This window comes from Oxyura jamaicensis, chromosome 1 (genome assembly GCF_011077185.1).
Source record: "Oxyura jamaicensis isolate SHBP4307 breed ruddy duck chromosome 1, BPBGC_Ojam_1.0, whole genome shotgun sequence".
Classification (NCBI taxonomy): Eukaryota; Metazoa; Chordata; class Aves; order Anseriformes; family Anatidae; genus Oxyura; species Oxyura jamaicensis.
In genome coordinates, this window is record NC_048893.1 from 80389575 (window position 1) to 80404219 (window position 14645).

The window sequence follows — 14645 nt, forward strand, 5'->3', positions numbered from 1 at the left end:
TCCAAGCAGGACCCGTTTACTTCCTACCTGGTTATACCTAGGATTACGAGTACATGAAGTCATTCCAGTTACCAATTACCCTGGTCCCTCTGGTGGCCGAGTCCTGTTTATACATGACTAGCCCTTTTTATCCCCTTATACCTCTATTTTTGCAGCCTTGTTCCTCCTCACATCACGTAGATGTATTCCTTTCCCTCTTTTTGGTTCCTGCCATAAACACCCATGAATCTGGTGCAGTCCCAAAATGCTCTTCTCCTGTATCCTATAAGGTATCCCACCAGATCCCTTTGCAGTAACATCCTCTCAGTCCCTCTGCTGTTGACTTGAAGGGTTTTATCCTTGAATAATGGGGCTGATGGCTGTCCTAAGGGAGCCCTGTGAGGAGCCTGGGAAAGTGGTTTCCAGCTCTTGGAGGGAGAAGGAATTTGGGTTCCCACCTGCTACTGTGCCCCTCAACTCCTCTGGACTTGTGGAGATGGACCTGTGACAGGCTCCTGTGAAGAGCCTTGGAGCAGACCTTTTCATTGAGCAGGGTATTACTTGTCGTTCCCACCACCCACCACATCTGCCCATTTTCTCTCTTCTGCTCCTTGTTGTATGTGCACTTGGGGTTTTTATGGGATCACCCAACAACTTCAGGCTGCATTCCATGGTGAGTAGGAGGAAAATCTGCCTCTAGAAAGACTGAATCTGAACTGGAAGTGGCTAAGGGAGCTTGGAGCCCAGACCAAAGGCCAGGCTAACAGCCTTTGCTGAGCATAGAGGGATCCATGAGTACTTGTGAAATAGGTGTTTAACTGCATGCCTCTGCTAGCAGGTATTGACTTGAATAAGATAGGGTGTTACCTGTTGTTAAGTAGGAGACCTATATACTCGGCAAAAGGGCTCAGGATCAGGGCATGAGCATCACATGGACTGACAGCCCATGCTGATGTTCAAGGGATCTACAGATGTGTGGGTGCTTGTGAATCCTAGAGGGTGATGGTGTGTGTTTTCACTAGCACAGGGGGGGATCAGCTTCTGAGACGTGGGATATCTTGGCCAGCTGTGTGCATGTGTGTCTGTGCCTGTGTGTGTATATGGACAATGGTCTGTACCAGCAACTGGAGTGAGGCTGTAGCCTCAAGGGTTCTTATGTCCAGGTGTCACCTGGATCCAGGGGCAGATCTTGAGCAGTCTGAGTGTCTGAGCCCAGCTGTTGGAGGGATCCACCTTGTACATCTGTATATATCCTCACTAGTGGACTTCCATTTTGCTCAGCCAAAGAGGGTAGCAGAATGAGGCCATTGGTGCTGTCTGCATTCATGTGAGCAGCCTGAGCATATCTGTGATCTGTGTGGCCAGCCATGTACACTTGCTTACATAGTGCATATGTGCACTGTGTGAATCTACCTACTGGGAAAATGTCTTCAGCCTCACCACTGGATGGACCTGAGAAGGACATGGATTTGAAAGGTGGACTATTTGGTGGATAAGAAATTGGCTGGACAGTTGCATCTGGAGAGCGGCTGTCAACAGCTCAATGTCCAGGTGGAGATCAGTGATGAGCAGTGTCTCTCAGGTGTCCATACTGGGACCTGTACTGTTTAATATACTTATTAATAACATGACAGTAATATTGATTGCACCCTCAGCAAGTTTGTGGATGATGCCAAGCTGAGTCACTTCTTCTTGAAACACCTCTCATTTGTAGGCATCTGCTACATATCCAGCACTGTTCCCCAAAAGTTGATCAACATCCTGAGTCCTAAGAAAGCTGCTTCTTTTGCTGTGTGCAGTGCTCAAACACACATCTTTCTAGACATAGCCCTAACTGAATATGTTTAATTGGCAGTCACTGCATATGATCATTACATAGCAATATGCCATTCTCTATCTTACAACCTTATCACGAACCAGACATTTTGTGAAGGGCTGGCAGCAGCATCTTGGATTTGTGGATTTCTTCTAGCCATGTCCACAGAGCTCAGACCTTGCAGATGCCATTCAGTGGTCCAGATGTGATTAACCACTCCTAGTGCAATATCCTGTCACTACTTCATCTTGTATGTGCTGGCACCCACAGAAATGAGATCAGTATGTTTGTTATTGGCGTTCTTACTTTTGCAATTTTAGTTTGACCTTGACCTCCTATACCCATCTTGATTCACTCTGGTGTGGGACAGCTCAAAGCATTTTTAACCGGTGCTTCCCACCTTACTGTGGTTCTACTGTTCTATGGCAATGCCACATTCATGTATATGACACCTGCATCTAGCTATTCACCAGATCAGTCTGTTTCACTGCCCCTTATTGGACTGATCACACAACCAAAGCTGTCAACTCACCTGGCTAATATGGAGTATGATTAACCCACAAAATACTCCCACCGTCACCAGACCTGTGAATGAACTATACAGAACAAGCACTTGAAAGGACAAAAATTTCAGAGAAACAATACGACTACTCAGAATGAAGATCTAAGCTTGGAAGTGAGCATAATACAAAGGCAAAATTCATACCAGGGAAAAATGTTTCTGTACCAAAGTAAAAAGCAGGCATCAGTAAATAGGGAAAAAAGTATGTAACTCCTTTAACAATAATTACTACTATAGCAAGAAGTTATGCATGAAGTAAGTGAAACCAGGCAGCAGAGAAGAAATGAGAAAAGAGAGAGTAGAAATTGTTTACATTGAGGAATTTATTCAGATATTCCTCCACTCTTCTTTTACTCCAGAAGCAGCAAAGCTATCTAGAAACAGGTTATCTTTAGTAGAAGTTACAGTTTCTGCATCATTCCAGTGACAAACACACTTGCAGTATCACAGAATCATGTGCAAGCTAAACAACTGCAGAAGAAAACTCCTGAGGGAAATCAATCTCTCCATAAATCCACACTCCACCTGCCCTGAAGTCCAAATTGGTGATCTAATCCACTTCCAGGGAGGCAGGAGAAACGAAAGAATGTCTCACTGCTTCCTTTCAGAAACAGGAGCACCCCTGCCAACCCCCCCTCACCTTCCCTCCCACTCACCTCTTCTCAGCCACAGAAGGATGTCAGGAGGGAGGGACGTGTTCACAGCACTGTTCACAACACTGTTCACAGCAGGGCTCCCTCCAAAGCTAGATCCAGCCTTCTCAGATCAGATCATGATGCTCTCTTTCCACCTTCGCCGCTCCCCTCCCTTTCCATCGGCCCAGAAGAGCTCTTCTTCCCGCTCCCACAGCAAGGCTGCCGTCGCAGGGAACGAACCCACCCCAGCGTTTCACCCTGAAACGTTTTAAGCCATTCCGCCACCCTGTCCCCAGGCTGCACGGGGGGAAAGGCAGACTGCGAGGTCCATGACACCAGTACCCTCTGTAGGCTCCAACAGGGACACTGTGCTTTCGGGAAAACATCCTGGACTTCTCTGTTAAAGACAGCTCACGGCTTTCCTCCTTGGGAGCTTCCTCTCCTCCTGCCCCAGCACAGCGAAGGACACAGACTCCCTCCCCAACTCCTCCCTCTTCTCCCCAAGCCAGGCTCCAAAGGAAAAACAGCAAACAGCACCTCACAGCTGGGACCAGGCCCCAGCCGCGCTAGGCCAGGAAAGCTCCCGGGGAAAGCCACAGAAAGACGTGAGGAAAGGAAAAGGAGAAAAGATTGAACCAGACCAGGCACCCGCAGCCCCCTTCGCCTCCCCGCAACCCCGGGACTGGGCCCCGCGAGCGGAAGGGCGCCAGGCCCCGCCTCGCCGCTCGCCGGCCAGGGGGTGGTGCCGCTGGGGCACTGGGTGAGGGGTGGCGGCCCTACGGCTCGGCTCGGCACGGGGCTAGGATGGGACGGACGCTCGTGGAGCTGTTCTACGATGTGGTGTCCCCATACTCCTGGCTGGGGTTTGAGGTGAGAGGAGGGGAGGAGACGAAGGGAGGCCGGCCGGCCGGCTGTTCCCGGCGGTTCCGAAGTAGCCTCGTCCTCCGCCGCGGCTCCCCGCCGGGAGCCGGCCCGGCACGGCCGGGGTCAGGAGGCGGTTGAAGGGCAACGCGTGCCTCGCCCACCCTGCCGCAGGCAGCGGCGTTACAGAGCCAGTTTACCTAGCGGAAGATCCGTGTTGTGGTTTGGTTTGCTTGGTTTTGATTTGGTTTACCCACGATATGTTTGGATTTCATTTTTCCCTCACTTGTGAGAGATATCTCAGTTTCTTCCTGGTGTGTTGAAAACCAGGGAATGCTTACGAAGCACATCGCAGCCTAATTGCAGCATGGCCTGTGCTGATTTGGGAATTATTGCTGAACATTCTACTTTAGTGAAAGTTTCAATGTTAAACAAGTGCCCACTTGCGAGCCTGATCTCTTGCTTATTTTGCCCTTGCTTAGATTTGTGTAGTCATAACCCAGATGTGGTCTTTTCAGTTTTTCTGAGATGAGATTTCTCAGGCAGCATCCAGAAGAGGATTTTAAGGTATAGCTAATAATAAAGGATTTATCTGCAGTGTTTATTTCATGCCTTAGCTTATTTTCTATTTGCATGGAGATCTACAGACTTCTCTGAGTGTTAATCTGGCATTGCCTTTCTGTGTTGCAGGTACTCTGCCGGTACCAGCACATCTGGAACATTGATTTGCGCTTTCGTCCAGCTTTCCTTGGTGGCATAATGCAAGCAACTGGTAGCTAATATGTGGAGATTAACTCTGTGGGAAATTACTTTCTTCGCTAGTGGGACACTCCTGTGGGCAAGCTCAATGAGTACTGAATGCACAGAGCACCTTTAAACTCAGTTTTGGCACCATCAGCAAAGTAACTATAGGATTGTGGAGTTCGGTAGGGACTGAGAAATCAGCTGCAAGGTGTTTCATACTGTTACAACATTACCCCTAATGCTTATACTCTCTGTGGAAAATACTCTCTGCGTCCAAGTTCCTCAATTCTAAAACAGGATAATAATAATTTGATATGGAATGGTTTTCTAAAAGTTTTGTGTTGAGTTAAAACGAGAATTAATCTGTGGAACACCTACAATTTCTTAATATACATTAAGGATCAAAGTGTGTCATAAAATAGTACTTGTGGTCTTATTAAAAGAAATTAATCACTGAGATTTATAAATCCTGAAATTAACAAGTCTCTACATTTATTTATCCATGTGTAGTTGTTTAGTTTAAAGGTCATCAATCCAAATCAATATAAATCTCTGCCAGGACCATTTGCTCCTTTGTTTAAAACTGGTTCTGCTAACTTAAAGGGCTGATCTGTGCAAAACCAAAATAATTTTTAAACCATAGTATTTGGAAAATCTGCATATGTCTCACTAAAGCAATATGAGATTGTACTCTTCCTTAGGCATGTGTATAGGTGAGGTCTAACTTATCAAGTTTTGTTTTGTCCAGTACTTTTAGAATATAGTTGAAATCTCCTGCTTATAGTAGAACTTTTTCTGAAAGGTAACAAGCCCCCAGCAATGTTGCCAAAGCGTGCAGAATACATGCTGAAGGATATAGAAAGGATGGGAAAATATTACCAGGTGCCTGTAACAATTTCAGCAGATGACTTCCAACGTATCTTTGGTAAAAGTAAGTAAGAGACTTAACTTAGATGATATTTTTCAACTCTGGCTAAAATTTTCCATGACAGTAAAGGCTAAGATAAATTCTCTTTCCCTTTCCTTTATCTGGGAGCACTATGAAGTCTGTGCATTTTTTTTTTTAACCATGAAAGGGAACTTCTGGGGAAATATACCTGTAAATGATTTTAACATTGAAGGTACTGCAAATCAACATAAGCTTTACCATTTGGGAACTGTTACATAGACGATCATGCTGGTTTAAGGTAATACTTCTGCAGTCCATATCTGTTCCTGATCCTGTGCCTTGTTTCAGCATGTTTCTTTGTCTCCCCGTTAAACCCAGGCAGTCTTGGAGCCATGCGCTTTATCACAGCCATTGATATGACACAACCAAAATACCTGGAACCCTTATCTAGAGAGTTCTGGATGCGGTTTTGGTCACAGGTCGGTATTTTATGAAGCCAACATCTCGATCCTTTCTGTCACCGTTCCTGTCCCACTTCATTCAAATGTGGAATGTGAGCAAGAGAAAGGAGAAGTCTTTTCATTAAAAGTCATGGCAGGAAACATAAAGTGATAGTGGTTCAGGAATCACTACAAGAAAAGAACTAGCTTCTAATCAGCTTAATTTGCCATTTCTTATTTTCAGTATGGATAGTGAGTTCTGCGGGCTGAGTGAATCAGTAGTTCATGTCAGAAAACAATGCTTTCCTTGATCAGGTATTAAAACTTTTTCTAAGAAAGTTTTTCCAGTAGTATCAACTAACATTGTTTTTATTTCTGTTTTCTTAGAAAATTTGCTTTCAAGTCCAGAACTGAGCTTTTGTTCATTTGTACTGAATTACTTATTTTATTCTTTCACCAGCATGAAGATATCAGTCAGCAGGAGAGTATAGTGGCTGTAAGTGTCTCCTTTCTGTTGGTGCTTCTGCATTTCTGCTACAGATTCTTACTGATGGCTTGTATCAGTAATAACCATGGAAACATCTTAGTGTGAGCTTACTAATTACTGATTTGTCAGTTGATCACTTGGAGTTTTGAAAAACTCTGTTAGGAAAAAAGATTTAATTTCTCTCGCTGCTCTGTTTGGATTTATTTATTTATTGTCATGCTTTGAATAATACTTGGAACCAGAATCTCCTTTTTTGTTAATTCATGTGGCAAGATACCCAGAATGGGCAATGAATTATTTGTTACTACTGTTTTATTAACAGTAGTGAAAGTATAAACAGAGTCTCCAGAATGCATTGAGATTTTGCTGCATATGAAATCTTCTGGTGAAATGCAATGCTTCATTGGGGAAGTTAACTCTCAGTGGGATGATGAAGCCAAGTTGTACTATTAAATTCAGTGCTGTATTGCCCCCTTATATGCTTAGACATTCTACTTGCTGGATGTATTTTCTTTTGCTGGCTAGATTTTGTACAGGTTGTAATGGCATCTAGGTTTCTGTGTAAGACCCTTTTTAAGGGATCTCTCTTCTACATTCTTTTATTTTTAAATTATTAGAATATGAAGAAAAGAAGAATTGTCCATGGCTAAGGGGTACAGTCTCTACTGCCCAACTTCCCTCTATGAAATTTGAAACTTGCAGTCCAGCTGTTTTCCCAGAGTCTAGTCCTTTTACTTTAGCTTCATCTTAGTGCATCTTTTTACCAGAATTTCAGAAAAAGTTTGCATTTTGCCTTTTCAAGAGGCAAGACTTGAAGAATATATTTAAACATCCAGGGAAAAAGTCCTAAGCCTATGAATCCATCATTATTTAAATAAAGATAAAGCAAGGACATGAAGAACTTCAGAGAAACAAACTTAATACTCAAAAAGGTCTGTAAGTAATTTAGCCATTCTGTGGAAGTCTATGAGTATATCCATGTGCAGCAAGGCAGACAGGTAGGTATCTTCTCACTTGCTTTTGTCTGTTTTCATTCACTTCTGCAGCAAGTACTAGACTATCCTCTCTTGTTGAAATATACCATCCAAAGCTGCAAATGGTCCTCAGCCTCTTCATCTGAGTATTTATAGGTGAATGTATTTTGCACAATGATTGAAAAATGTTGTTTTCTTGATACAGTTCCATTGTGTGTCTGTGGTATTTTTTTACTCAGTTTTCAGTCAGCAGTAATTTCTCACATCTTGCTATAGAAGCAAAGTAGTCTTTGAATCCTGCCCCAATCTTCCTAAATCCTCCTGCCCTAAAATGGTGAGGATACTATGTCTCTGTGTAAAGACTGCAGTCTAAACACTTTGGTTACCCTGCTTGCACAGCATTTTGTACTACTATCAGACTACACTTGTTTATCTCCCATTTGAGTAGTGTCAGAAAGAGCTCCTGATTGTCCTGATGTGGGGGGAAGAGAAGAAGGTACAAAAAAAGTGTGGATGCTAAATGAAGAAGAAAAAAAAAAAAAAAAAAAGGTGGTTGAGACAGTTTTCTTTCAGGAATACTTTTACTTTTTTAAAAGCAAAAACAAACAAACAAAAAAAAAAAACAGCATGCCATTCCAATAGATGTTAGAAGTTAACATTCTTCTTGAGATAATTTTTAAAAATAAGTATTTGTAACTTCAGCATTACCCAATAAATATTTGGCCTTTTACCTTTGGCACCTTTATTTCATTCATGTACTGCTTGTGTGGCAGTGGCACAGAGGAGACTAAAAAGACAGATCAACTAGCAACTGAAAATTCTCTGATTTACAAGTATCATTTACAGCTTCTGTGTGGCCATATTTGTAGCAAAACCTGTGTCTTGGCATGCTAATATGGTAAGATTCTTGATTTTCCTTTTCAGAACAACTTACTTTTTAAAACTTTAAAGTTACTTGATAAGTTATTTTAACAGATGTTAAACTCAGCATTCTCTCTATTTCTCTCTAAATCCTGGAAAATAAAAAATAAAAAAAAAAATGCAGATTTAGGTCTTTAGGGGCTAAGAGTTGATAAATGATGAATGGGTTGGGAATACAGCAAGACAATGGGCAAGAAGTACTTAAGGACATTTTGTATTTTTTTGTAATAGATGTTGGGTAATAACACTGAAGGCTAAATTAATTAGTCCATAATAGGAATTAGAATGCTTCATAGGAAAGCACTCTTAATTATCTTGTCTTTTCTCAGGTTGCAGGACAGGCTGGGCTATCATCAGAGTTCACCCAGAAGCTACTTGACATGATTTCATCCCCTGAAGTGAAGAATCGTCTGAAGGAGACAACAGAGGAAGCAATAAAATATGGGGTGAGATGTTTCCAATGCCTCTTTTATAACAGCTATACATTCCTTCCCTATTAAGAAAACTAGGAAGCAAGGAACATGATCTCTATAGATCATTTCCCTTAGTCACTTTTGCTTTTTGAACATGTCAATGTTAACTCCCTGTTATTAGGATTTTTTTGCATTGTCATCTGGGAAACTCATTCAGCCTATTCCAATTGGTTGACAGGGATGGGCAACTCAGGGACCAGTATCAAGTGATACTGTTTATCACTACTTGAAATAAATCTGTGAGTTTGTCAGGTTGCTTTTTTAGCTCACCGAAAAGGGGCCCACAGTCTGGATCCAGAGTCCCCTACTTTCTGATGGCTCCATTAAATTAATCTTTCGAAATGAAGAAGGTGAAATGAAGGGGAGGAAAAAAGTCAGCATTCTGGGGTTCTATTACTGAAGACTGATCATGTACCTACAAAAATTTGATAACATTATCTGTTTAATCTCCATGGTGTCAATAGGCATTTGGGATGCCTGCTGTTGTTGCACATTTTAATGGGAAACCTCATCTCTTTTTTGGCTCTGATCGTTTAGAGCTGCTAGCCAACGTTATAGGTGAGTATACCTAATAATACAGCTAAACGAAACACACTTAATGTCTTTCAAATATTAAAAATGTTGAGTGTACTTCTTAAAATGTTGACTGGAATGTATTTCAATACAGTTAGAGTGACCAAAGATGTGAGTTCTCCATCCTCTCTCACTGGTTTGTTTGAAGGCTTTGCACCCCACATGCCATTCTCAAATTACTGCTAAGTTCTTTAGTTTTCAGAATGTTCATATTTAACTATTTGATACTGGATATTGGATCTTGGTTAAGATTAAGACTATGGCTGATACTGATTTTTTTTTTTGTAGTTTTAACACTTTTATCTTAAGTCTGTTCCTTCTTAAACAATACTATCATAGCTCCCAAATCCATATCTTATTGTTACATAATTACACAACTTTAATAGAAATTCATTGATTGACTATCCTCTTGGATGTGAATGTCCTTGTTTTCATTTTATGTATTAATAAAATACAAATTTTAAGTTTTTAAACAGAACTGGGTTAAGTTGTGATAACTAATACAAAATGGAATTTGGCTACAGATCTCACATTTGGCAGCACCTGGAAAAGAGGAGAGCAGTAACTAGAAAGACTTATGTATGTAATTTGGTGTGTTGCATTTATGGAAAAATTTCAGCAGCAAATCTTCATTAATTTAAATTAAAGTTGGTCATAAGCTAAACAGAAGGGAATTTTGGCTGCTTATTTACTTGTTCTGGATGGGTTTCTGATTGTATAAAAACTTCTTGATGAAAATGAGGGTGAGGAAGATTCACTTTCCAACAGCAACTATCACAGTAACTAATCCTAATTCTGCCCTGGTATCTAGTCTCCACTCCAAATTAGGCAAGGACTTAAACAGATACTCTTTTTGTTTCTCTGACTCCCCAGCCTTCCACCTTTTTCCTCTTCCTCACCACCAGACCCTCAATAAAGTAGTCCTAAAGACACTTGATTTCACCCTCATGCAGAGTGTTCCAGACTTGCAGAACTTCTCATCTGTAACAGAGGAAAAGAATTCTTCTGTACAGCTTCAGTTGTAACTAGACAGCAAAGGATGTAGGAAGCAGGCTGCAGCATGCCAAACGAGATAAATATCTGTATTCCATCATCAATAGTTACCCTTCAAAAGAGGAGTAGGAAGAATCATCCTGCTACAGAAATGTGACCAGCCATTCGCTTTTCAGTATTAAATTTTAACTTTCTCTTTTGTTATGATTTGTCTTGCAGGTGAAAAATGGCTGGGGCCAGTTCCTTCAGTTCCAAGCTCCAAGATGTGAAAACTCTTGGGAAAATACATAAGAATGAAAGAATTACACAGATATGGTCAATCTTTGGTGATTATCTGAATGTATCCAATGAATGTATTTTATGGTGAGATGGCTTTCTCTTCCTTATCTGTTAACTCTACAGATCAGTCTTGTTTCTAGTTAAGTTAGAGGTCTGACAGTATTACCAGTCTGGTTAGTTCTTTACAAACTTGTAAAAACTTGATTCTTTCAAAGACTAATGATTAACAGTAAAGATTAAACAATAAAGATTTAACTTCTTACCGATTAAACATCTTCCCTGACTATACCTTTCCCTTACTCTAAAAGTATGATAATTAAATTATTATGGGACTGAGATCTTGATGGTTAAGAGATTTCTTGTATCTTCCTGCTTGTCCTTTAGAAACGCGCACATACAGCCTAAAAAATGTTGCCCACATTCTCCTTTTATTATAAGTCTAAGATACAACAAAGACACTAGAAGTGCACAACAAGGCATTCATGCTTCTCTTTACCCTGCAGCATGCCAATTGGATAGGACACCAGAGAGGCCAGTGGAAGAGAGAGGGACAATTCAAGCCCAAAGCGAAATCTGGGAAATCAATCAAGTACTTCAAAAAGAACTATTTCTCAACTTGGACAGTATTTTATACACTTTGCTTTGTAGTGACTGACATTTGAGAAGAGATTGACACCACACACATGCATTCTTGGGCACCAGCTCCAGCCCTTGCAGGGGTTTTTAACTAATGCCAGTTTTACAGTAGCATCCTTGGAGGACAGTGGTAGATATGATGTAAAATCATTTGGTAACTGAACTAGACTGAACTCCTCCTTTCCACCACTGCACCCATTAGTCTAGGCAAATCAAGCCTGGAATTTAAGGAAGTCTTTGTGAGATATAAAAAGCTACATTCATTTAGGACCAATTCATTTTTGATCATTTCACCCCTGAAATTTGCTACTCTCCAGTCTGTGCTATAATACTGATTCTGATGTTCTGATGAAAATGGAGTGAATGAGGAGACATTGCTTTAAGTCAGAACACTCTGGTGACTTGATTGACAGTGCTTGCTCAGAAACAGGTAAAATGCATTTTTTTGTGGAGGTAATAAACTCTGGTGGGAAGGGAGAATTCAAGGAACATCTTGAGTTAATCTCTTGGTGAAAGTCAGGTTCTCATGAATCTTTATCCTTAAAAGAGCTTAACTAAAAAAAAAAAAAAAAAGGCAAAACTGTGTTGATGTGGCAGGTGGATCAAATGAGATGGATTTTACAGTCTGCTATGTACTTCCCCAAATTATATTCAAGGCCCTCAGACCTACTTGAAATCAGTGGAAATTAAATGCTGAAAGATGTAGGTAATAAAATATTTAAACACTACCGAGAAGATTAACAAAATCTGAACCCAGTTGTTTTCCTTATATGACTTACTGCCTGTGATAACCATTAGTACATGATTACATCCTTTGCATTTTTGTCAGCGAGCATGCACATTGCTGCCACTCCCTATACCTACTTTGAGCAAAATTTGACTGTTTGGGAATGGAGGTTTGAGCAAGTTCTGCCTCTTGTTAAGGCAACATTACTCCTCTGTTACAGAGTCCTGATCATGAGCACCAGCTCTTGGTACACAATCTAATACGCTCTGGTGACTACCCCAGTAAACACTGGCTGGCAACTATACCTCTCACATAGCAGGCATTTAAGTAGTCTCAGCACTAAGTACTAGCTTCTTTACCTGGTCTCCCTTTCTGATCTGCTCTCTATATATGCTAGCCTACTGGGACACCGATGGCCTGGTAACATCCACTCTGGGAATTCAGCTGTTTATCTGAATGTTCTGAATGCCACCAGGTGGCAGAGCAGCTAAAAGTTGAGCATTACTTTAAAAAACATTGAGGACCTAAAGGGTTGTGTCTTCTACCAGGCACAGGGGTTGGTGCTAAGCACTAATAAGAACTGTGAGCTATTTGGAAATAGCTGGAAGAATTTTCCATAAAGTTGATATCTCTTCTACTAAATTAGTTCTTCAGAGCTTTACATCCACATCACTTTCAAGGTAGTATGATGTTTAGCTGTCAAGACAGAGAGGATACCAAGCAAGGAAATGGACTTTTGAACCAAAACAGAGACTCAAAGATGCAGGAAAAGCTTGACTTTGAATTCTAGGGAACAAGCCTGGAGTTGTGTTCCCCTCTGCCCTATTACAGACCTCACCAGGAGATAGAGTCTCACTTCCCTCGTCTGGTAAATCTGTGAAACTGGCATGTAGGAGCAGGTGCCACCGATGCTACACTAAAAGCAAGCAAGCAAAGATAGAGATAGGCACAAAGTCAGAAAATAAGCAAAATAAAGTAGCTCAGTAAAATAATGAAACCACAGGAAGCAGAGGATAGGTGCAGAAGAAAGGTAGGTGTCACTTGAGCAAAGGAAACCCAGCAATGGAAGAAACTGAACAGAATAAAACTGAACATTGATTAGAGTAGTCAGAGGTGTCTCAGTGAGAAAATGTTCACTGAGAGGGAGCAGGCAACCAAAAAGGCAGAGCTTAAGTAAACAGGCCAGAGTCTGTTGGCTGCAGAAGAGCATTTGGGGAAGAAGTTACAGGATTAACTGTATTTACTGTGAAGCTCTACGGTATTTATTGCACTCTTTCAGTGCGGCCAGGGATGGCCCAGAGGCCTGCTTCCACCCTGTGCCATTGGTTTATGGTTCTGTTCCATGTCAGTTACCTGTGCTTCTTACCCAGCCTGCACTGAAACAGCACTGATATATAGCATTGATGATCTTGACCAGGAGGAAATTGTGAAACTGCATTCTACAAGACAAGATGAAAACTAGATTGGTGATTAAGACATTAAGAAAAATATCAGATGAGAAAAGCTCTGCCTTACTGCTCTGTAGACCTCCAAAGTCATCTAGCTGAAAGGGTAGCAAGCTGCTGGTATGTAAGGAATTTAGGTAGCTGTTGTTTCACATTAGTAGAGTAAATTTAGTGAAGCTTTAGGCCACAGTACGAGTTTTATGTCACCTCAACCTGATACGTAGTGGTGATTGAGCAACAGTGAGCAGCATTGTGTGGTGATTTGGGTGGCGCTGATGGGGAAGGGGGAGATGTGCTGACCAAGGAAGGCACCAGATGAGAGCCTGCCCAATTGAAATTGGCTCAAACAACTATTTGTTGTTATTATAATAATAATGGCATTGTGTATCTGTCATCGCCTGTGACATCCAAAGAAGAATATTGCGAAGAAGAACATTGGAAAAACTCAAGAGTGGAATATGTGAAGAGGTGCAAAAACAATAGGAGTAAGAAAAGAAGAGGGGAGAATTGTGAGAAACAAAGCTGTGTTTCTGCAATAGAAGGTGGTTTTGCAGTGGAAAATTCCACTAACCTTGCATATTCAACAATGATTGTGCAGCATAGCTGTGGGGAGTATGTTAAGCAGATAAGGGGAAGGTCCCACTGTACCAAAATAAGGAGGATAGCTAAGTAAAACAAGATGAGCAGTACGAAATCAGTAAAAATAAAAATCATGGGCTCTCTAGTCATGAGAGAAGAAGGAAAAAAAAAAGAAAATGAGACATTAACGGTTAGTCAAATAAAATTGTACATATATGGTATAGAAGTGCGTCGAGTAGGTTGTGAACCTGTAGTATTCAGCCAATGAGGAAATGGGACAAATCAGGTGTCGGGTAATAGGGAATATAAGGTTATGATAATTTTTTACTGTGTGCTTCTGCTTGCAGGACACCCGCCATTGCAATTGCAAATTCATCAGGAGATCCTGTCTGAAGAAAATTATTGAGATTTTTCTCACAATATACAAAGCCAGTACATGTCAGTGAATTATACATGGAATCACAGCAGAAAAGGAAAAGGATTGCCAGGATTATGTTAAAACAGCAATGGCAGATTTTTCTGATAGCAGAGAGTCAAGTCATTATAGTGAGGATGGACTGAAGAGCACAAAGCTAAAAATATGGGCTTTATCTCAGTTGGATCGACAAGTTAAAAAGTTTGCAGCAATGAAA

At 41.1% G+C, this 14645-nt stretch overlaps 1 protein-coding gene across 1 annotated transcript; it reads left to right on the forward strand.

Moving 5' to 3' along the window:
- Positions 1 to 3702: 3702 nt before the first annotated feature.
- On the forward strand, positions 3703 to 10964 carry GSTK1 (glutathione S-transferase kappa 1). The gene is made up of 8 exons (XM_035313683.1): positions 3703 to 3862; positions 4544 to 4625; positions 5400 to 5528; positions 5865 to 5965; positions 6387 to 6422; positions 8638 to 8754; positions 9246 to 9339; positions 10567 to 10964. The coding sequence occupies exons 1-8, from the start codon at positions 3797 to 3799 to the stop codon at positions 10614 to 10616; spliced, it is 675 nt and encodes a 224-aa protein (XP_035169574.1). The 5' UTR covers positions 3703 to 3796; the 3' UTR covers positions 10617 to 10964.
- Positions 10965 to 14645: the final 3681 nt, after the last annotated feature.